The 25,997-nt window shown below is 33.3% G+C and overlaps 2 protein-coding genes across 2 annotated transcripts in view; both read left to right on the plus strand.

Annotated features, from left to right (window-relative positions):
• The window catches only part of Syn (synapsin), a 111,645-nt gene extending 99,379 nt beyond the window's left edge, over positions 1-12,266 (plus strand). Inside the window, 2 exon segments of the mRNA XM_070652884.1 lie at positions 9,844-10,011; positions 10,073-12,266. Of these exon segments, the coding sequence (XP_070508985.1) occupies positions 9,844-10,011; positions 10,073-11,506 (1,602 nt within the window). The 3' untranslated portion in view covers positions 11,507-12,266.
• An 8,464-nt stretch (positions 12,267-20,730) lies between these two features.
• Positions 20,731-25,997, plus strand: part of LOC139100960 (serine-rich adhesin for platelets) — a 62,106-nt gene continuing 56,839 nt past the window's right edge. Inside the window, exon 1 of the mRNA XM_070653748.1 lies at positions 20,731-20,899. The gene's annotated coding sequence lies outside the window, so the exon portion shown is untranslated. The remainder of the gene's footprint in view (positions 20,900-25,997) is intronic.

Below are 25,997 nucleotides of genomic sequence, written 5' to 3' on the forward strand. Positions count from 1 at the left end.
ACTTTTACGCAATGACTTTGGAACAATCAACCTATCCTCATAGAAAACTAATCCTTGAGATACTTGAATATCATTTCTCATTTTATAAAAAGACTTAATATTATCTGGAACCTTCGTTTTATCAGACGGCCAGCCTTTTCTGTAATAATCAACAAGAATCTTTAATTCACTATCTTTACTAGTTTCTGACTGATACAATTCCAACTTTTCATCACTAATACTTAAAGTGTGAACCATTTGCTTCATGACTTTTTCTTCAAAATCTTTTTCAACATAGCCATTTGTATAGCGCGATAAGTAATCAGCAATAGGAATCTTACTACCTGGTTTGTAATCTAAAAGTAAATCATACTTGTAAAGCTTAAGACGTAACCTCTGTAGCCTTCTCGAACCTATCTTTGATAGATCTTTTAGCATTATACTTTCAAGTGGCTTATGATCTGACTTGACAACCACACGACGACCATACACATAATCATGAAACTTCTTACATCCATAATATACAGCCAAAAATTCCTTTTCAATTTGACCATACTCTTTCTCAATATCTGACAAGCATCTAGATGCATAACAAATAATCCTATCTCCTTGTCTCAAGCATGCACCCAAACCATATGACGATGCATCAGTTTCAAGCTCTAAAGGTAAACTTTCATCAAATGAAGCACAACAAGCTGAATCTTTAATGACGCATTTAAGATTCTCAAATTCATTTGATGTTGAGCTTGCCAAACAAATTCACTATCTTTTTTCAATAAATTTCTAATATTATGCGTTAATTTCGGCAATTGTGGAATGAAATTGCGCATATAATTGACTACACCTAGAAATTTCTGAACATCATTTTTATTAGTCGGAACTGGAATGTCCGTAATAGTTTCTATTCTAGCTGGATCAATACTAACTGTATTCTTTGAAAAAATATGTCCAAAGAATTTTACTGATTTATCCGTAAACTGCACTTTCTTTATATTAAATTTAATGCCTCTTTCACGGGCTCTTAGCATAACTGCTTTAACATTTAAGTCATGCTCTTTTATATTCTTTCCAAAAATTATAATATCATCAATATAAAATTTGACACCCTTTAAATCTCCGAAGGTATCAAACATGTATTTTTGGAAAGTTTCCGAAGCTATTTTAATGCCAAATGGTAAACGATTGAACTGATACATTCCAAAAGGAGTACTAAAACTACATAATTTCTTTGATTCTTCGTCCAATTCAATATGCCAAAACCCATCTTTCAAGTCTAATACAGAAAAATATTCTGCATCTTTCAGGTCTTGTCTTAATTCTTCTAACGAAGGAATTGGATAACGAAAATTTTTCAAGGCATTATTCAAGTGCTTCGGATCTATGCAAACTCGAATTTTCTCGCCTTTTTCAACAACAACTATATTATTAATCCATTCACGCGGTTCATTCACTTTAGAAATCACACCAAGATTTTCCATTTCATTCAATTTATCTAAAACCTTATCTTTCAACTTTAATGGAATTCTACGAGGTGCTGCGGCAAATGGAATAGCATTTTGTTGTAAATATAATTTGAAAGGCTTATTAAACTTTCCTAAACCTTCGAATACGTCTTTATAATGTTCCTTAAACTTCACTAATTCTTTATCATTATAAAGCTTTTTATCAATATTAACTGCGTCTATGCGCGAAATTAAATTCAGCTTCATGCATGATTTTAATCCTAAAATAGGCTCAAAATTACCTTTTAATACTTCAAATTCTTCATAATATGTCTTATTTTTTAACGTTATTGGTAATATCACTTTACCAGTGGGCTTAATTATTCCACCTGAATAAGACCTTAGCTCTAAATGGCTTGGAAAAATTTTAAAATTATCTTCAAACTTCCGAAATATTCTCTCAGTAATTGTACTTATCTGTGCTCCTGTATCTAGTTTAAACCTTATCTTTTTTTCATTGATTTTCAAACTTTTATACCATGACAGACTACTCACATACCTAATTGAGTTGACAATTAAATCTTTATCTCTACAATTCTTACCCACCATTGCATCAATCTTTCCTCCTTCTTTACATTCTGCTTTGCTTCTTTCAAAAAAACTCTTTTCTTCATTATTGCAACTTGCAGGCTTAAAGACATTCGAAGACTTTTTGATTTGACTGCTGGTTTTTGAAAACTTGTCGATAATTTCATCAATTTTTAAACCTTTCCAAACTTCTAACTTCTTCATTTCACTGCGTTGTAGTTCATACACGCGAACTTTCTCGATTACAGTAGACAATGAAAACTCATTTTCGAAAATTAATTTTTCTCTCATTTTTGAATTTTTCATTCCAATCACAATTCGGTCTCTTAACTGCTCTTCTTTATCTTTGAAATCACAATCTGATGCTAATTTACGCACTCTGGATACAAACTGATCAAATGTTTCATTATCATTTTGAGTTGCTTGATGGAACTTCATTCGATGAATATAAATGCTCGACTTGATACATAAATACTTCTCATAACCATCGATGACTTTTTGAAAACAATTTTTCTCCTCTTCAGACAATTCTAATTGATCATACAGATCTGCTACTTCACGTCCTATGAGCAAATTCAGATATGCGATTTTAATTGCATCACTTTTCTTCTCAATTTCGAAGATTTCAAACAGACAATTGATCTCTCTCTTGAATCTTCTCCATTCTTCTTTTAAAGAAACAGCATTTATGTCGATTGGAATCACCAAATCACTGATTTTCAGCTGCGCCATGTTATATCTTTGAGATCTGTTTATTATCTGATCTTTTCTCACATTCTTATAATTCATGTTTACTATGATTATATATTATTTGACATACCCAAAGAAGTCATGACATTCAGTCAGCTTCAAAAGAAATTCTTACAAAAAAGTGCAACAATGACATTGACAACAAACTGACTATATTGTTGCAAAGCTAGAATTTTACATCCATTTTTTTACAGTAATGCTTTAAAAGAATTAATTCCCACAAGACACCATAAACCCATCGTATACACAAGAAAATCCCTCAACAATAATAGCTCTAGCTTATAAATTTTATCACCCGGATTTAATTGTTGCATTAGATAATCAGGTGTATTATTCACTCAACCGATTGACACCCACGATTAGAAATATACGTAAGGTCAGGTGTGGGCAACTTATGTGACGCGGGACATTAATTCTTGGAAATGCGATGAGTTGTATGCCGTGGCTATATTGGCCTGGCAATGTGCAAGCTTTGTGACGTAGTCAGCAATAAAGTCAGGTGGAAAGCCTTCTTTGATAGAGATAGCAGTGCACTTGGTATCAGAAATTGGCAAGTGGAAGCCAGCGATAGAACCAGCTTCAGGTGACTCCTAAGGGAGGTCATGGATCACAACTGATATGTAAGACCAGCGAAGTAGGTAAGTAAGTAAGTAAAGCCTTCTGGATTAATAAAGGCTCCAAGTCGGAGCATGGTTCCAGTAAGTAAGTATGCCATGGCTTACCATATGTCGATGCTTACCATAGGCACCAAGGTGTGCCACAAATAACAAAAGGTTGCCCACAACTGCCGTTAGCTAATTGAAAATTCATTAAATTTATTATTAATGAGATCAGCTAATGATCCATAATTATATGAAAATGAAAGGTCTATAATAGGTAAATAAATAAGAGATTCGCAATTCCTGAGTGTTTACAATTCAATAACAATTTTCACTCTTTTCGATTCTATTTTAAGCATCCCAGCTCAATGAATGAAATTATTCAAATGAATTTCAAAAATAATCAAATGATTTAATCATTCATAATCGGTCCGAGAGAAAAAAAATAACAAGATATATAAGTGTGGAGAGGCTTGCGTGGGCAAGCGTGAAAACATGCCAGAATAATATTGAATTACGTCGATAATCGTCGATTCTCTCACTATAAAATGTGCTTCCGCTCAAAAATTTTTTTTTTATTTCATTTTTCGCGGAAAGATTAAGCAGATTTGCTGAATATTTAATGAGTAGATATTAAAAGCCTTTATTTTTTTTATCGACTTGCGTGTAGGTTAAACATTGTTATATTTTGTGTTGTGCATAAAGACACACAGTTTTTAGCTTCCCGTATCGCGTAGACATTCCAATCCAATGACTTTCTACTTTATTGACTCATAAAATGCAATCAAGGTGCTTGTGATAATTGCTTGAAGGTAGAAATGAATTTTATGGATATTGGATTGAATATTTCTTATGCTAAAGGCTGATTAGAGTGCAGAATCTGGGATTGGTGCTGTTCTTTTGCTCAATAGTCGAGTTGGTCTTAACCAGAGCTGTACAACCTTTTTCATGTTATGGTACGGCTTTGTGGTAAGCCTAAGCCACGACTGAATCCACAAGCTGTCTGGCTACGCTCCTGGTCGTGGTGATAGATTCAACTTTATTGATAACTTCCGCGTGTAAATAGGCTTGAACTTTTTTTCAAAAAATGCATTTTTGGCAATCTTTCCACAATTTCATTTTGGTACCGCAGCACACAGTCTGTACAACATTGCCCTAAACGATAAATTAATCAGAACACATTCCTAAACTCTCAATCCATTTCAAATGCTAATGATGATCGACATCTCATCCACACAACAGTCACCATTATTGTCACAATGATTCACAATTTCTTAATTAAATCCAGCAATGACGAAAGTTTTAAGATATTCCGCCCTACATATTCCATTTTTAGCATCACCATCATCATTACTACAACAAAAAACAAACAAATGTTTCGTCATTGCCAATTTCATAAATTATATAAAAAACTAAGAAGGGAGCAAGCGTGTATGCATTAGCGAAATTGAGAATGTAAATCCACACTACACACTCAAAAAATAAGAAGTAATTTTACAGTCCATATGGTCGATTTATCACGTCATATTTCTTTCTCGAGAGATTCATGACGCTTTTGAAATTTTTTTGCGTTTAAGACGCGTTTTTTATGGATGTGGGAATGAATTTGATGTTTTGAAGGAATAGATCACCCAGAAGATTCAATTTTGAATGTGACACTTAGAACTTCCACGTGGAAATAGGCTCGACATTTATTTAGAAAATGAATTTGAAAAATTTACACAAGATTCCTGGCAACGCCTCTAGCCGTAGACATAGATTAAGCTATAATGATAACTACCGGGTGGAAATGGGCTCGATTTATCCAAAATTATTGGATACATACCTGGTTGTAGTGATATATTCTTTATAGATAACTTCCGCGTGGAAAAGGGCTGAACCTTTGTTTAAAAAATGCATTTGTTGCGATCCCGATCCATACAAGATTTCTGGCAACGCCTCTGGTCGTAGTGATAGATTCCATATTATTTTTGACTTCCGCGTGGAAAGAAGCTCGACCTTTGTTTAAAATCGCGTTTTTTTGCAATATATGCATAATTTCTGACAATGCTCCGGGTCATAGTGATAGATTCAGATTTATTGATAGCTTCCGCGTGGAAATGGGCATGATGATTTTGCAGAAAATGCGTTTTTGGCTCATCCACCACCTTAAACCTGATTCAAATTTACTTGATCATTTCTCCGCTCAATTTCCCACTTAACACAAGGCACATGACTGCATGAGTTAAACCTTATGGCTGAAAAAATTTCCAGGAAAATATGAGGTCATTTATATGATGCTTCAAATACACTAACAAGTGCACTCGTTGATGGAATCATTTATCATAAATTAAAGTAAATTGCATGAGAGCGAGACGAGATCATGAATGACAACAATTAATGTGCCATATTAAAATATCTTCTTTCCTTCTTTCATTGTATCTGCAGTAATTCATAACATGCGATCTTTTGTCGCTCAACAAATTTTCATGCCTAACTTAATAATAAGATGACGAAGAAGGAGAAGTAAAAATTGAAAGTAAGAAGAAATCACTCTTTTGAGTGATGTCACATCACATAGAGACAGAAAATGTTTGTTTTATAAAATATATCATTTCCTATTATCTCATAAAAATGTAGAGTACGCGATTGTTCATGTTCGTTGTGTGTGATGTAATGATATTATCTGTCTGAATGAAAAAAAATTCTTATTGTGGATGGATTTTAAATGAATTTAAACTGATCTTTTGTAAAATTGGATGAAAATGTTGTTGAATGAATGAATTTTTTGTTGGGAAAATGTCAATTTGTTTTATTCTTGGATGAGTTTAAATACATGAATTTTTTCTATGGAATTTTTTTGACATTTTCATTTAGGTGTTTCAATGTAACATGTGGGATTGTATTGTCAAGCTTCTTAATTGGGTCCCGAATAACACAAGTCGGTTAATGGATCCAAAATCTGGCACCTGGTTGGTGTGACTCTGACATGGTGCTGACACCAGGGCAAAAGACTGGCGTGACTCTGACATGATTCCGACATGACTCTGACGTTTGACGTGACTCTGACACCATGGTGCTGACACCAAACTGGTGTGACTCTGACATAGTGCTGACAATATGGCAATAGACTGACATGACCCTGACATGGTGCTGACACTAGGGATATAGAATAGCATGACTCTGACATGATGCAGATACCAGACTAGTGTGACACTGACATGATACAGATACTAGATTGACATGACTGATATGATGCCGACATCAGACTGTCGTGACTCTGACATGGTGTCGACACCAAACTGGAGTGACATTGACATGGTGCACGACACTAGACCGGTGTCTGACATCTGACATGGCGTGCCTGACATGCGCCAGATCGACGTGAATCTGGCATATCGTATTTTTGCCGAATCCGTCATCAAGTCAGAGTCAGTCCACTCCGGGGTAAAAATTCGTTTTGATCCATTCTCCGACTTGTGCTGTTCGGGGTTCTGACGTCGATAGTCTAAAAGGAATTTGAGTTTCAATATTTGATACATGAATTAAAGAAAGGTTAGAATATTGAGTAAAATCTAATCTGACACCAAGTCAGAGTCAGCCCGCCCCGGGGTCGAGTTCTTGATCGATCAACCTTTTTGTGTTATTCGGAAAAATCCGAGTCAATTACTCAATAATTGTAAAATTTGAAATATTTTTCCTCAATTTCACCATCATTAAAGCTTCAATGTCAAAGAATATATCCAATAAATAAACATTTATTTTATAGTTTGCCAAATGAAACTGATACTTGTGACCGTATGCAAAAAAAATCCATTTGATACGTCTCGAAATTCAATGCTTATCACATTTCAATTTCACTTCAATGTCAAAGTTTTTATTACAGTGTTGGCTTTTATTTAAATAGCGTCTATGTCTGATTAATCTAACCGTCCAGATTTAAAAGCAATAAATCATATCCTCAATAGATCTTTTTTATAACACATTCGTTAATACCTCACATTAGTCTTAATACAAACATTGAAAATCTAATTAATTAATTGATTCTAAACTAAATACAAGTATGTGCTTAGCTTGTTCAAAAAAGAGCAAATAAACAAATGTGAGACAATGAAGGGCATATTCATCACGTAATTAATTGAAATATCATGTAAATCATTTTTCCACCAAGTAAATCGACTTTATTTTTCACATTAAAATCTTTCGATCGTAAAAAAGTCACAAATGAATTAGAAAATAAAAATGCTCGATCATGTATTGCACGTGGAAACAATGGAACGCAAGATTCGTGTCTATTTTGTTTTTGTTTGTTTGTTTTTGATGATTTGGGAGGAATTTGATTGAAAAAGGCAGGAAGTCTTAATTTTAATTAGCTTGTAGCTGCTTCTAGGCATCTGTAAGTGATTTTACTTGACATCCCTTCCAAAGTACCAATTTCTTTCATTCAAGTGGCTCCATTTCCTTCCAGTTGCTCCAATTTCCTTCCAGTTGCTTCCAATATCCTTCCAGTTGCTTCCAATATCCTTCCAGTTCTTCCAATATCCTTCCAGTTGCTCCAATTTCCTTCCAGTTCTTCCAATTTCCTTCCAGTTGCTCCAATATCCTTCCAGTTGCTCCAATTTCCTTCCAGTTGCTCCAATATCCTTCCAGTTGCTCCAATTTCCTTCCAGTTCTTCCAATATCCTTCCAGTTCTTCCAATATCCTTCCAGTTGCTCCAATTTCCTTCCAGTTCTTCGAATTTTCTTCAAATTTAATTCCAGTTGAACCCAATTTCCCGTTCCATTAACCTTCCAGTTCGTCCAATTTCAATTCTTCAGTATCCTTCAAGCTTTTCAGACATCAATTCAACTCAAAATCAAATAAAAAACTCAAAATTCCCAACCCAAAATTCAATTAAATTGAATCCATCACCAGCAACAAAAAAGTTTGAGCATCACTGACATCCCATCTCACTCAAAATAAGCGAGAGCTGTCAATGAAAATTCCAATGATTTTCTTCTTCTCATTCATGTTACAAAACATCAATAATCATACAAAAGAATTCGGGTCGAGTGTGAGGAAAAATCTTCTTTTTTTCGTCTAATTTTTGATATCTAAAAATGAAAAATTTATTTTTGGTGGTCAATAAATGAATGAAAATCCTCTTACGCTCGTGTGAGGCGCTACATAGATAATACATGATGAGGCAGACAGTAAGCAAACAGACCATAAATTCTGTCCAATTTCTGATGAATTACACTTAAGTTTATATTTTTAGATCTAGAAAATATGTTTCATAGGAAATATTTTCAGTGTCGATTACTCATTTAGTTTTGGTTGGGGAAGAAAAGTATCAAGTTGCTGGCTTTTTTTTGAATTGATGAATTAACATTTAATTGCTTTTTAATGGATGAAAAAAACATTTGATAGGTTGTGAAAGGGAAATGCAAAAGGTCGACTGTGTGAATGACTTTGTGGAACTGATAATAAATGTCTAGTTTGACATTTTTATGATGTTTTGAGTCTAATAGATGAAGTTTTTGAAAGGTTGAAGCTTGTTCTTTAGAATTGAAACATTCCTAGCAGCACAAACTAGTTGTGTTCAATGATATGACCTTATGCTGCTTTCTTTGTGCAAGATAATTTAGGAAATGATCGAATACCTGGGCTAGAAGAATTTTTCGTAGTAAAAATGGATTAAACTCAGCCGTTATGGTGTAATCAGGACAACTTTGTGTCTAAAAGGCGATATTGCGGTGGCCTAGCTAACACATTGTGCTGTTTGAGTTATAAACCTTAACATAGTTTGATTGTAGAGTCACCCTAAAATTTTAAGGGTCTAATCATCAATGATTCATGCCCTAATAGCACAAATCGGGTGGTTGATCCAAAATCTGGCACCAGAACCGACTTATGAACCCAATCCGTTGAATCTAAAACCAAGTTGGAGTCACATCGACCTGTAACTGGATTTTTGATCGACTAACCGAGTTGTGCTATTCTGGATGGCGTTAAACAGTCAAATAACAGTATTCCTAGACTGATGTGAATCTAGACTCGATCTGAATTGACAAAATTTCTAGTCATTTGTCTTTGTGAAGCCCTAGGAATAGGATCTATCCTTCACATTTGGCATAATGTCTTTGCAGACTTCAGGTTTTAACTTAATACAGTATATTTTGTTTATTCTAAGCTTCATATGCTGGGCAAGTGAGGTGTCCTGTCAGCGACAGTTTGCCACTAGAGCATTTTAATGCATTATAAAACTACAGAAAATCTACATTTTTTTTAATTCCAAAAATCTTCAGAATAATCCATAAATCTCCACAAAATTGACACCATCCATCCTCACTCCATAAAACACAAACGACGAATTAAATCAGTTAAGATTTCATAAAAATTTCATGTCAAATAAAGAGATTTTTTCTGATTCCAAATAATTCCATAAATATTTAATAGAAAGTCACACAACAATCTCCAAACCCAAAATATTCATTAAATATTAATAAATTATTTTCGTCCACAGGTATCAGAACTTTTCGGTGGAATGGAAATTTGTGCACTGTCAGTAATTGTCGCAAAAGATAACAAGGAGTATATTTTAAAGGCATCTGACTGTACGTTCAGTCTTATTGGTGATACACAAGAAGAGGATAGACGCACAGTTGCTGATATTGTTAGTGCACGTATGCAGGCAAGCCTATTTATATTCCATTAAATCCAAGCAGATTAACAATCCTTAATTAATATTTCAGAATGTCTGCCGACCACCAATTCCAAAATCTCAATCGAGACCAACAGTTGGATCTCACACAGGCAGTCCAACCGAAGAAACTCCACCAATTTCAGCTGGTCTCCGTAGTGGTTCAATAACTGGTAACTTCCCACCAGGCGGTCCACCACCACCAATTCCAGAACGTCAAACACCTGGTGTTGGATCGATTGCACGTCATGGAAGTTTAGGTGGTGCAAATATGGAAAGTTCAGAATCATCGGCACCATCACTTGCCAGTACAGGACGTCGAGATTCACAAACATCACAATCATCGCAAGCCGGCTCAAAAGCATCACAACCACCACGTCCAACACAGCAATCGTCTGTCGTCGATGAAGCTGAGGACACAATGAAAAATCTCCGTAAAACATTCGCAGGCATATTCGGTGACATGTAGGATTTAGCAAAGAAGAAGAAGCAACAACGAGCCGGTACGGCCGTATCTCAAGACAGCATTGATTCAATCAATGACACAATAATAACGCAACCAAAATCATCAACAACCGCATCATCAAAAAGTGCAAATGAGAAAATATTAAATGGCACTATAAGCTCAGGAATTACATCAAAGCAGTCACAACAACAACAATCATCATTAACCGGTTCAGTTGCTTCTTCTTCTTTTGATAGAAGCTCCATATCTACATATGCATCATCAACATTTAGCCAACAGCCAGAACAGCAGCCTATAACAAGTGGAATTACAGCTACATATGAGAGTTATAGACCACCAATCTCACATGAAAGGGTTAATCCATTTGATAAGAATAAAGCGCCATTAACGGCAAGTGTCTCGTCGCCGTATAGTTCAGCATCTAGTACATTTACGCCATCAACGACGATAGACGATAAGAGACAAGTCCCGAAGAATATTTACAAGCCTGAATTAACAAATGTCACTGGCTTTGATTACACTTATAAGCCTGGTGAGCCAATATCAACGGCACCAATTCCACTTTATTCAGGACCAAAATCAACAATACCCGAAAAGGAACCAAGTGTCGATACAGAAGATTCTGAAAAGCCACGAGGACAATTTGAGAGGAAGCTGTCAGATGCTGACATAGTTTTCGGTGCAATAAAAGTCTCATCAACAGGTCCTGACTCGACGTCGTTTAAGCCAAGCAGCTATGCTAGAAATCGATCAAATTCAAGCTTCACGAGTACAAGCACCGACTCTAATTACGTCTATGGAAGTCGCGATGCACGACGAGACAATTCATTCCAAAAAAGTTTGAGTGTCTCATCCGATAAGGACGGTGACTTTACACATGATCCAACTGTGTTATCATCACGTGCTGGCATAAGCAATGATGCATTTATGGATTATGATTCACCAAAAACAACATCCACAACAACATCATCGGCTAATAAATTATGGAGCAATAACGACGATGAGTATGACCTTAAATAAATTTAAATTTTTACTTCATGCTATGCCGTGTGCTGTTTGAAGTGCTTTGCTTTTATATGAAACGGCAACATAATAAAACTACATTATTGATACATACATAAATAAGCATAAAATTAATGATGAGAAGCATAAAAAATGTGAGCGAAATGTTAATTGATTTAAATTAATTAAAATACCTAAACATATATAGCATATATACATGAGATACTAATTATGATTTCGAAATGTGCGCAATAATGAGAGTATGACAGTTTGGGTCGATAATGCAGAACTTATTTAAAATTTGTTATGAGGATTAAAGTTAAATCCATAAGATTTATTATAATGATAAAGCAGATTTTAGTTCCAGTTCCAATTGTATGAAAAAATCAGTTTTAACAAATATTTAGTTTGTAGGAAATGTGTGATTATTAAATTTAGATCTTAGGATTAGAATAATGCAGAACTAAGTCTTGAGATTTAAAATTAAATTCTTGAAGCTGGGGATGGAGCTGGTTTTTGGGGATTGGTGATGGATATGTCTTCTTATATGAGGGGCATTTGAGTATACAGATGGTGTTGGATGTCATCCTAGAGATAGCATCCATTATTCACCTTATAGACACACTCTGGTACACACTAGTATATCTCATGTAAGATGCATGTCCAGGAAAGCACACGGCACGTAGAAATGGCCGAAAATCCACCGAATGTCTGACTTGGCTCTGATCAGGGTTCCTAGTCATGCTGGCCTGGGCCTAAAAATGGCCGAAAATCAAGCGAATGATTCACTTGATTCTCGCCAGGTCCAAAGTCATGCTGTTTCTGGCTCGGAAATGGCCGACTTAACTCCAGCGACTGACCGACTTCACAATGGTCAGGATTCAAATTCATGCTGGTCTTGAACCGAAAAATGGCCGAATATCAAGGAAATTGACTCTGGCCCTGGTCTCAAAGTCATGCTGTCTTGAACCGAGAATGACCGAAAATCAACAATGAAAGACTTGACTAGCCAGAATCCAAAGTCATGCTGGCCTGGGTCTGAAAATTGTCAAAAATCCACCAAATGGCTGACTTGATTTCTAACCATGATCCAACATCATATTGACCTATGCCCAAATTTTTAGCCATTTCCACACCGTGTGCCTAACAAGATACCATCCCAACTCCCCAAACAAACCGTGACCCCAGTTTCTCCAACTAAAAATTTCCATGCTGTCTATTAGCTATTTTTTCGTCAATCTTATATCATTTACTTAACCAAAATTCGTATTAAAAGCAGCTATTAATCATATACAACTAATTTATTAAACTTATTTAAAATCTTATCGATATCATGAATAATAATTTACAAAGACAAAGAAAAATATATCAAGATAAGACGTAAAAAAGTATAGAAAGCGATGTTGCCTAGATGTGAAGAATAATCATATTAGAAGTATCTATTAAAGTAGTAATGAAAAGTGTCTTACAAGGTTGATGGATGAAGATTTGCTGGAATGGAGTTTGAAGTGTTTACTCTATTGGGTTGTAGATGAACGATGGCAGACCTGCAGTCAAAAAATGCGCATCTAAAATGCAGGAAATGCAGGCTTGTGACTCTTGCCAGTACCCAAGGAGCAGTTCAAAGCCCAGATTCATTGGTACTGTTGAACTATAGAATTGGATAAGCTACAAGCCTTTTTCTGTAGCATCCATGAACTAGCTCTTACTAAGACACCCGAGTTAGCTTCTAATGTGCTTCATGCTAGCCATATGCAATACATTATTGTGTCATAGAAACAGAGTGCACAGCATCTGGTATACTAGATAAGATACAACAGAGAATTTGTACAAGCTTTGTGATGAAGCCGACATCTGGCGATCATGGGCGACATCTGAGGGTGGTCATGGATCACAGTTGATCTGTACTGCCAGCGAAGTAAGTAAGTTGTGATGAAGCCAGCAATAGAGTCAGATGGAATGCCTTATGGATCAACCCACGCTCTAAGTCCGAGTATGATTCCACTAAGCAAATAAGTACTAGATAAGCAACTACAAAACATCATCCCAAATGTCCATTCCAGCATTCAAAAGAAAGAAAAAAGTATTATCGAGCAGGATGTTGTTTTTTTTTCTATCTTCGTAAAATAATTCGAATTAATTAAGCAAAAAGAAAAAAATGTTATTACAGCAATTCAGTTTGAGTTCCTATAGGATTATGGAAAAAGCTCAAAAGTATTAAGATCCAAGTGAATAAAAAGAGGATTTGTGTCTGTTGGTTAGTTGTGAGATTGTGTTGAGTTTAATAGGATGTTCCCTGTTACACGCGGAAGTTCAAAGTGAGAATTGATATTGAGATCAGTGAATCAAGGCAGTAGATGAATGACATACAGGATAATAAGGACTATGTTTTGTTGTAGAAATCGCAATCTGCAATGGTCCAGTTTCTGTAATGCTGATCCAGTGGTCATGTGTTCAAGACTCAGCATAGATATTATCTAAGTTCAATAGTGTCTATGACTTGCTAATCAATATCAAGCGTAATACAGTAATTACATGGACTGGAAATGCAGCTTTAACTGATAACATGTTTTCAAGATTCTGAAGTCACTTCTGATAAGTCCAATAATTTTATTAGTTCTGACAATCTAGAAATCTGACTAGATTGAGCTAAAATGCTTATAATCCTGAATGTTGAGCATCCTCGGCTAAACTAAAGATTAACATCAATTCGTCCCTATTTCAACAGAAAGTCCATCGGTAACATAGCATGATCAGATCGATATTTGTGATGATGAAACTGAGTTTTGATCACGATAAATTTTCATCACGATCCATCATTACTTGATCGGTACGGTACCGACGCGATCGCGCTTTTGTGATTATGATCACTGATCATGATCATTATTGCGTCTGATTACGATATAACTTGTATGCAAGTGCAAACTTCCAGTAAGGTCAAAGTCACCTAATCTAAAACCAAGATTGTCAAATTCACTTCCAAACTAAAATCAAGATCCAGTAATTAAAAGTTACTTTCCCGATTAAATAACAAGATCCAGTAAGGCCAAGTAATCTTCCCCCTGATTGAAGTGATCATGCTCAGAACACATTTGATTATGTTCATTGATTACAAAGTGAACATATGACTTTGAAAAATTTCGAAAAGTTTTGGAAGTGATTATGCTGATTACGCTCACTTTACAATGAGTGAACATGATCAAATATCACGATCATTGATTACAATCAGTGATTATGATAATTTAAAATAAATTTCCAGTAGTGATTAATAAGGTCACATCTGATTGCGCTCATTGATCGCGATAAAATGCTCAGAATTTTGAGTGATGTTCTCCGATGCTTCTGATCCTCAGTGATTATGTTCAGTGAAATACGGTGATGATGAAATTTTTCAGAGTGATCACGATCAGATACGATAAATTGTGATCACAAGCTGTGATATGAAAAAACACTTTGTGATTGTAATGTGATTGCAATCACAAACTAGTGATCATGATCATTGTCTGTTAATCCTATAATAATCATGATCATGAACCTCAATTAAGTCTCAACAAATCCACAATCCAGACACAAAAGAAGTCACCATCCTCAATTCACTTGGATCAAGTTAGATTTAAATTCCACCCCGAACTATCCCAAAAACTAAATAAATTTAATTTCATCAAATGCTAGTTGAGAATGTTGTATATGTCAATTAATATCGATTTATTGAAATTATCGTCAGAATGGTAGGAAAAGAACTGAGCACATTCATTAAAGTATTTCATTAGATAAATGCACACACATCACACATATTGAGGATATAAATCATCAAATATTGGGCACATTGGTAGAAATCATATTTACAAGAAAAAAAAAAGTCTACAATAATGATATTAATTAATTAAATTTGTGATAAGTCCTTGCTGTTATAAGGTTTTGTCATTGACTTGACCCTTTCAGCATCCAGTGAGGATTTATCGCATGACTTTTACTATTAAATTAAATTTTCTTAATAACGCAATTATTGATAAAAAAAAAATAAAATAAAAACTGACAAATTTATGATACTGTCTTGCTATATCCTTAACAATATTTAAACCCAAAAAAAAGTCATAAAAATCTCATAAATAAAAAAATTTTTAAATGTCTATGTTGCTTTTTATGGATATTTACAAAAGTGATAAATGAAACTATTTACTTTAATCCTAATGTTATCAATTTACTTAATCAAATCGAAAAGTAAATGAATAATAATCCAGCATTTATCCTGTTTGAATATTTACATAATATTTTTGAGGGATTTTGGAATTTTTTGAACATTTGAATTTTTGCTGTAAATTGACATCACAGCGGTAGAAAATAGGAAAATTGTAATTTAAAAGCCACAAACCTATTGTATCAGTGATCATGTAGATGTAATTACATGTGGTTTAATCTAACATTCATTGCGGTAGTTGGTTGTGTAATTCGTTGGAATTTGGATGTAGGATATCATTTTTAGTGAAATTTCAAGAGAGTTTTAATCAGATTTTTAGAATTTGAACGTTTAAACACTTAAATTTTGATTACATCCCTAATAGAAAAATGATTCTCGAAAAGCACATATCCTCTGGTAAACGGCGCACCTCCGTCATTTGCACGTCGCGCCGCATTCAACGTCGTCAATGATGGCAACGCTGTGCTATCCGGGCATTACTCTTGTAAAAATGTACTGGATTCAATCATAATGATGCCGTTAGGGTGAATTCGTGACTTTCAGTCAATAAAATGACCTGTTCTATGATTCACGTCATACTGTTCTGGAATCAAATTTGGAATGATGGATCCTGAATGAGATTCGAACCCAAGTCGCACCATTTTCGATTACTTGTTCATACCACTGAGCTATCGTTGGTTATTCGACTATTATGGTCAATTTAGTTTTTTACAATAAATCAATTGTAAACTTTACCATTGCCTGATTTTGAGGCTGTCATCCTTCAAACAAAGTGTTTTGGACAATCTTTTAGTCTATTTTCCAACCTTATTCCGGTACATAGCTCAGTCACCGTCGGAGTATTTAACGGTATAAAATAATACCACGAGAAGGCATAAACTTGATATTCAGTCAGCTTTGGAGTCTGACATCGTCTTCCCCAATCTCTTAACATGGCAAAGTGCCATAAATGTTCTAAATTATCTTACTTCTGGAATCCCAAAGATATTCCGTTGATATGACCCAGGAATCAGCAAATATCAACAAATAACTCAAAAATTCATCTTCTAAAAAAGATTCCTAAAAATCCATCAAAATATTCTCATCTTGACTTTTCTCATTCTAGCTCTAACTTTTCTAATATATGTTTCTCATTCGACACTATAGCTATTTATATCTATCCAACAAAAGTATAAAAATCCTATCTACATAAAATATTTTGTCTTGTTATCCCGTTTAAATTTGAAAAGAGGAATGAAAAAGTTATGAAATATTTCTGCATTAATCAACTATTAATGATATTACATAAATGATAAAAAGTCGCTAAATGTTAAAGTTGAAATTAAATATACTTAATTTAAAGTAGTGATATAGAATGAGAAATTACAAAAAGAAAGTGAAGTAAAATATCATATACTGACAATATAATGAAAACTTATTTACTTATTAATTAATATGAGATAAAAAACAACAATTTTACATACAAAAAAAAGAGTATAAAAATATTAAAAATAAAAAAAAAAATGAAATTTAAAAAAAAGTATTATACACAGATGAACAACATGAATGCATTGCTAAAAAAGTTTTATTATTATCCATATATCAATTTTTATGATGAATGATAAGATATTTACATTGGAGGTTAGGGTGTGGATGGTGGATTAGGGTAAGTTGAAGGGTATTTTAGCAATTTTAAAAGAATTTAAATTTTTATCAAATTGAAAATCTTTGAAATTATTAAATTTGTAAAGTTTAAAGTGAAAATTTGAAAAAAATCAAATTTAAAATTTGAAATTAAAAAAAAAATTAAAATTGAAAATTTGAAAAAATTCAAATTAAAAATTTGAAAAATTTTAAGAGAAAATTTGTGAAATTCAAAATGAAAATTTGAAAAATTCAAAATAAAGTTTTAAAAATTTGAAAAATTTAAATTGATAATTTGAAAAATTTAAATCGAAATTTTGAAAAATTCAAATTGCAAAATTGAAAAACTTAAAAATTCAAATTGAAAATTTGAAAATTTCAAATTTAAAATTTGAAAAATTCAAATTGAAAATTTGAAAATTTCAAATTAAAAATTTGAAAATTTGAAATTGAAATTTAAATTTTGAAATTTCGAAGGATTTGAAAAATTTTAATTTAAAATTTGAAAAATTGAAATTGAAAATTTGAATTTAAAAATTTAAAGAAACTTAAAATTTGAAAAATTCAAAAATTTAATTTGAAAATTTTTTAAAATTCATAATTAAATTTTAAATTTCAAATCCAATTTTTAAAATCTTTAAAAATTGAAAATATTAAAGCATTTTCACAATATCAATTATTGCTGTCTACCAGCATCAAGCATCAAAATCACAACAAAAGAACCTCTCAATCATCCCTCACTCACATCCACATCTAACCAATAGACATGTTGAACATTATATACAGAACAAAGTTTTATTTATAAATGAGAATGGAAAATATGAAATGAACAAAAAATAAAAGTATTCTGATTGTTTAAGCTTGATATCAATTAATTGAATGACAACTACACTTGTTTCTGCAAATCAATTTCTTTATACACTTATTTATCAGGTCGACAATAAAAAGATATGCTGTTCATTGTTTTAGATTCTTTTAAAGTGATTTTAGTTAGTTTGAATTAAATTTAGTTTTTATTGCATTTATTTCATAGTAATTGGTGTGGGATTTGGAAATATTGCCCGAACAGACAAAGATGATGCTTTTGAGTATGCTAACAAAATTGAGCAAAACTCGATTGTTATGTTTAAGCTTACTCATGGCCAAGCTCATTTAGGTGAGCTAACTCACTGTCTGTTAAGGTTGCAGACCATCCAGAACTCAGTGCCACACCCTTATCCACATTAAAATAATGAAAAATTTCACGCATCAACGAATAAGAAAAATTAGCGATTAAATAAAGAAAAATGTTATTAAGAAAATATTTAAAATGTTGAACCATAAACAGAAATTAATTAAAAAAAATACCTAGCTTTGTTTCCACTAAATAAATAAATTAATAAACAGAAAATTATGAGTTGAAAATGAAGAATGAAGAATTCGACGTCAATTGATGGAAAACTTTTTGAAAATTCTTGAAAAATTTAATTTGAAAACTTTTTAAAATTCAATTTGAAAACTTTTTATAAACTTCAAATAGTCAGCAAATTACGTCAGATAGAACTACGTCATTTTATGCAGTTCATGTTGAAATTAACCATTAATAAAATTGCAAAATTTAAAAAAATTTGCAAACTTTCAACATAAATTTCTAATTAAAATCTAAAAACTTTCCATCAATTGACACAAAGAAATGAGAAAAAATTGGAAAAAACACGTGAAAATGGACATTGAAGATTTGCAGCTATTCAACAACTTGATGCTGCAAATTCTCATCTAATGTCATTTTCACAACATTTTTTTCTCATTTCAAACCACCAAAAAACCGTTAAGATAGCATCCATTAGATCCATTATATATATCAAGAAATATAAAAAAATTTAAATAAGAAAATCAGAAAAAAAAACTAAAAAAAAAAATTATTATTAAGAGTGAAAATATGTTACATGATTATGATTATGATGTATGTCTACTAATTAATACAAACTTTTTTTGAGATAGAGAGATGATTGCGTCATGATTATCTCATAAAAAAATGTAAAGTGAGAAAACTTTCATCAATAAAGAAAATTCTAAGTTACATAAAAATAAATAAAAAAAAAGTTTAAAAAAGATATTAAAAATTTGTTGATTTTTCCAAGATTTTCTAAAAAAAATTACTTTTTTTACAGATTTTCTTCAAAAAATGCGGTTTTCCAGGACCCCTGGTAAATACGTCCTTGCTATCGATGCACATTTACTCAAATATCTGCAGCATAAATACTTTTGGAATCGTAAATCTTCCAATTAGCAAAAATACTCGTAAAACACTTAATTTCCGTTTAAGACACTTGAAATGGATGGTGAATTTTACTGCCAATTTAATTCACATTTTGTTTTGGCATGAAGGTTATGTTCAACTCCTTAATAATTTTCCAGCAGTTAACCCAGTTTTTTACAATCGTCTTTATTGTTATCGTAATCACTTTTCAAACAGCTGAAGTATTCAATAATGCAGTATGTGGAATTTTATGACGTGATTTAATTGAGGGGCGCACTTATTACGTATGAATTTCTATATTTGTATGTTAAGTTGAGTCAAGGATGACTAATGTCTTCGTTATTTACCACAAAAAAGTCCTTATAACTAACCATACAATTACTCAAAAATAAAGCATGTCCATTCAGCCGTATTAAGTATATTTGTAGAATTTTGAGCACACTACCGATTATATAAATCAATTTTTAATGAACGTTTGTCCCACTTAAAGAACATCACACACGAAATATCTAGAATTCTGTAATATTTCCAATAATTTTGATCATTTTCCCTCATTTCATACTCTGCAAGCTAGACATAGCCACTAGCAAAACGACATAAAACACCACCATATCTACAGAAACACCCCAAAAGCATTACAAACTCATCAAAAATTCCCATAAAACATTACAAATTTTCTCAAAAACACCCTCAAAGCATTGCAAATTCATCAAAAACATTCTTAAAGCATTAGAAATTGATCAAAAACATCCTAAAAGCATTGAAAATTGTTCAAAAACATCCCAAAAACATTGAAAATTCATTAAAAACACCCCAAAAACATTACAAATTCATCAAAAACACCCCAAAAGCATTACAAATTCACCTAAAACACCCCAAAAACATCACAAATCTATCAATAAGACTAAGCCACGTGCTTTTTAAACCAAAATAAAGCATCCAACATCCTCTCACTCAACAATGGAAAATTGTGAGAAAATTCTCTCCAAAAAAATTTTCCACATTTTCTCTCAAAAAATTAATGACTGAAAAAAAATTTTTACACCATCAGTCTGAGTCAATCTTTTCGCGTTGAAAGTCGAGTTCCGATTTTTGTGTGTCTCGCATATGTGACACAAAAAAGGTTAAAATTTGTGATTTTTAAGAAGCAAAAAAATTAGCGAAAAAATTAGAATTAAAAAGTTAAAAGCCATTAAAAGTTGAAAAAATGATGAATTTGTGTGGAAAATTTGTGAAATTTGCAGCAAAAAAGTTAAAATAAATGTTTATAAAGTGAATTTAGAGCATAAAATAAGTGACATAAAGCATATTATGAGTAAATAGTTTACATAACGACATCAAAAAATAAAATGTAAGATTTTCCATTCATGCAATTTGGTGATTTTATGCTCATCACACAGGAATGAAGGAAAACAGAGCACAAAAATAAGTTTTTTTTGTTCCTTTTTTTTGCGAGAGAAACGAAAAAAAAAATTATCGATCCGCATGGTGGAAAAGTTTACCATCTTCAACATCACTCCCCACCCCTCCTACTCTCTCTCTCGCTACATCCATTCCATTTTGTTTTGGTTCTCTTCTCCCACACGTTTTTCGATGTTTCTCTCATTCACTTTCTTTATCCGATGACTTTACTTATCAAGAACAATTTTTACGGTTATTATTTTAACTTCTTTTTTTGTTGCTTTTGTTTTGGGTAGCCGGATATCTAGCATATGGATGTCGTTATGGTTCCTGATCTTTAATATTAAGCTCATTAATTTCATGTCTTTGGGTGTTTCCCGATTAGCACAAATTATGCATGGTGTTCAAGTGACTGTATCATGGTAAGTGACTGACACATGACATCCTAGTGGCTGTTACATGGCAACTAAGTAATGCTACATGTCGTCCAAGTAACTCACTTGACGTTCAAATGACTGCAAATTTCGTCAAGTGGCAGTAAGATGCCACATGTCGTCCAAATGAGCTGTCATATGGCGTCTAAGAGACTGTGACAGGACATTCAAAGCTGCTTTCACTGTCCAAGGTTGTGTAAGTGACATGGCATCTAAATGACTATCACACGACGTCAAGTGGCTGTCACTTTGCATCTAAATGACTGTCACATGGTGTCCAAGTGTTGTCACATGATCTAGTACTACATGTCATCTAAATGACTGCCACATGACGTTAAAGTGACTGTCACATGACACTCAAGTGACTGGCATATGGCATGGTCAAATGTCGTTCAAGAGACTGCAACATGACGTTCAAGTGACTGTCACACGGCGTATAAATGACTGCAAATGACATTCAAGTTACGAAAATGGCATCGTGACTGACAGTCATGGCGTTCAAGTTACTGTCACTTGACTCAAGTGTCTGACACATGACCGTTAAGTGACTGTCACATACCCTTTAAGCGCTGCAACATAGCGTCAAGTAGTGCCACATGACGAATTCATAGTTAGCTGTCATAAAAATTGTCACTTGATGTCATATAGTCAACATCTAGACTGCCATGAAAAACGTGTGCCGATCGGGTTTGTTTATTCATGTCCACGTGAAATTAAACTTTCTTCTCTCTCAACTGAGTAGTTCTACTCTACGAAAGAGAAACAACATTAATTTGGCTACAAGAATCAATATTTAATGCGAAGCATATTATCTTGCTCAATTTGATGTTGTTTAACATTTATTTATATTCTTAGAAGTCAATTTTCTACTCTCTTCTATTTGTTGATATCATTTACATGAAAATAAATCAATGTAAACATTATTTGGAAATGTCATTGATTATTTCCATTTGAATTTTTTGAAATTTGATCACTTTTATCGATTCTATTTTTGTTAAAAAGCAATAAATATGCTTAAAAATAGGATTAATATGAATTTTTGATGATGTTTACTGTTTGAATTATGAAGCAAGTCTGAAAAATCAAAGGGCATGCAACTATGTTGAACAATTCGAATATTTTTTGACCGTTAAACTCTTAAATCAATAAATTGAATGCGTTAAAACACTGCATTTATTCACAAAGCATACATCAAGATAAAAATAGAGCGGAAAGCTCAATAAAGCACTCTGAAAGTTCATACAACACTTCATTTTATCCGAACATCAAACAATTCATGTTTCTGCATTTTTTACATAACTTTATGCAGTTTTTTTACGATAAAATTTATATTCACTAGTCATGAATAGTTGCATAGCTCACCTTTCACGTCATAAAACACTCAAATATGCTCAAGGCTGGCTAGATTATTGGGAGGTTTTTGCTAAATAAACTTGATAAAATTGTGAGTGTTGTGCGAGTCCTTCTCGATTGGCATACACTGAAATATTGACACTAAGCTGACGAACCAGTAATATAGTAACTGTCTCAGTATTCAAGTGACTAACAACGTCAAGTGGCTGTCACATGACGTCCATGGTTGCGGGGTTTAAGCCAAATTTGTCAATTGGCTGAAACTTTGAGGAAACAACTAATTTTGCCAATTGACTTCGACTTAATTCTAAGTTGCCACTTAACCTCGTCGACGTGGTGACAACATTTCAATTTGCGCCAATTGGATTTATTTTAATGATTGAGAAATCGGTCTCTGGTGGAAATCGAACTCACGTACTCTCAATGAGTGATACATATATCCGGTCTGTTGCTTATTCACTCGGCTAAAGAGGCTTACCTGAAAGTCGCACTGACAGTATGACCTATTTAACAATCGATACCCTAGATCAGCAATGGGTAACTTTTTGTTTTTCGAAACAATAAGCCTCGACTAAAATCGCACACGGCATACGGTTCAAGGCATTTTAAAAAAATTTGGCGACGCATTAGTGTGTCATGATTCACAGGTTGCCCAATAATACCCTAGATTCCACTTTGTTCAGACACACCACAGTTGAAAAGGGAGAGCATCCCTTCCAAATGACGCACAGATGGACACCCAACTGCAATCCCTTTAGTTCATTTTGGCAAACTCGCAAGTATGTTTACTGATTCTCCACCCGTGTACATTTATTTATTGATTTGGATTTTTTTTTTGTTTTCGCGTCGTAAATTGTTTGAACAAAGAATAAACAAAGCACAAAAATAGATCGAATGTGATTGAAATTCTCAAAGCGATTTAAGGATTGTATGTTTATAAAAATTGAATTTTCCAAAGTGAAAGTAGCGAACAGCAGCAATGAACTTTAGATGAATTGAGAAATATGACCTATTCAGTGCTCTATATCCAGTGAGTGTGCCATTAGGCAACATGTCGAGTGCTTTATTGAGATAAATATTTTTCTATTTCATATTTAGCTCTCGTACTCGCTGCGGGATGATTTTCAGGATATTCTCTCAAACATTATTTATCCATTCACCGTTGACCTATAACTTGTTCCTATAACAGCATTAAATCTTACTTCATAAACAATTAATCTATAATAAATTCCATTATAACTTTAGCCAAGCAACTTTTCATGTTGTTATTTTCAGTTCCATTTTTTGCCTATTGGCTTTAACGAGAAAATGTGTTTATCACACTTTGAGGAACAAATTGTGCTGATGGAAAGTTTGAGGGATCATTAGCACTTAATTTGTGAGAGCAATTTTAATATTGAGATGTGATGACTTCAGTTAATTCAACTTGTCCTCTTCGCCTGGTGTGCAAATTCTGTGCGTTCAATCAAAAAAACCTTCTGCAAAAGTACGTTCAGTAAAAAAAAGTTCTGCCTCAAAAGTGTTCAGTTCAATGAAAAGTGCGTTCAGTAAAACAAAATTCTGCCTCAAAAGTGCGTTCAGTAAAAAAAAAGTCTGCCTCAAAAGTTCGTTCAGTAAAAAAAAGTTCTGCCTCAAAAGTGCGTTCAGTAACAAAAATTCTGCCTCAAAAGTGCGTTCAGTAAAAGAAAAGTCTGCCTCAAAAGTGCGTTCAGTAAAAAAATTCTGCCTCAAAAGTTCGTTCAGTAAAAGAAATTCTGCCTCAAAAGTGCATTCAGTAAATGAAAATTCTGCCTCAAAAGTGCGTTCAGTAAAACAAATTCTGCCTCAAAAGAACGTTCAGTAACAAAAATTCTGCCTCAAAAGTGCGTTCAGTAAAAAAATTTCTGCCTCAAAAGTGCGTTCAGTAAAAAAAGTTCTGCCTCAAAAGTGCGTTCAGTAAAAAAAATTCTGCCTCAAAAGTGCGTTCAGTAAAAAAATTCTGCCTCAAAAGTGCGTTCAGTAAAACAAAATTCTGCTTCAAAAGTGCGTTCAGTACAAGAAGTTCTGCCTCAAAAGTGCGTTCAGTAAAAAAAAATCCTGCCTCAAAAGTACGTTCAACAAAAAAAAATTCTGCCTCAAAAGTACGTTCAGTAAAAATAAAATTCTGCCTCAAAAGGACGTTCAGTAAAAAAAAATTTCTGCCTCAATATCCAATCTTCAATGCCAACCTCACATTTCATTGGTTTCATTCCAAAACTGTCAAATCTAATTACAAAGTTAATGAGACCAAGAACACTAATTAATATTCAAAAGGTAAAAATATTTATAAATGTACAGCATGTTGTGGTTAATTCTTCATGCATACACAGCTATGTTGTCGCCTCAGTCACGGTTTGATAACGATTTTAAGCTTCGAAAATTAATTTATGCAAAGTAGTAGATGGATTCGTCAAATTGAACATTGATTGTTCTGTCATTGGAATAGAAATGGAAGTAGAAGAAGGAATTGACAGTAAATGGAACATTGTAATTAGGGTGGATGATAGAATGGAGCAGTGGAATTGAGTTTGGCTCCTTAAAAAAGTGATTGTCAACCTTTTTTATTCCAAGCCACGAAAAAAATCGAAGATTGAAAGAAGAAATTAATAATAGCCAAGAATGTATGCTTCACATGCTTATGGAAATTCTGGGAAAGTCTTCTTACTCCTTAAACAGACTGGGAAAAATAATCTGCATTTGAGAAAATAAGGAAAATCCATCAAGAACAATAAGGAATCTCATTTTACAGTTAAATGAAGGAATATAGAGTTACAAATACGAGCTGTGCGCTCGAAGCTTCCATTATACAATAAATTATGTCACTCTGTGGTTATCATCTCCATTGCTCCATTATTTTACATTGTTTTCGTTTTTTTGTGCTATTCAGTATTCACACAACCACCACGGTCGGTTTATCAATTTTATATCCATTTGATTGTTTTCTTAATGGCTTGCCTTTAATAGAATGTGAAAAAATTTTACATTGTCATTGAAAAAGGGAAATTACATTTAACTATTGTCATATTATGTAAATTATTTTATGGTCTTATCTATGTGTAAAATTAGAATATTGGGAAGGTGTTTATTGTTCTCAAGGTTTGTCATGTTTTAGGGGAAGTGGTGAGCAACTTCTGTGACGTGACACACAAGTGTGGGCAACCTGTGCGACATATCACACTAATATGCTACCAGTGTCACGTGACACACTAGTGTGGGCAACCTGTGTGACGCGATACACTAGTG

Source organism: Chironomus tepperi, unplaced genomic scaffold (assembly GCF_022539635.2).
Source record: "Chironomus tepperi strain 1889 unplaced genomic scaffold, CSIRO-AGI_Ctep_v1 contig_8, whole genome shotgun sequence".
Taxonomy (NCBI): Eukaryota; Metazoa; Arthropoda; class Insecta; order Diptera; family Chironomidae; genus Chironomus; species Chironomus tepperi.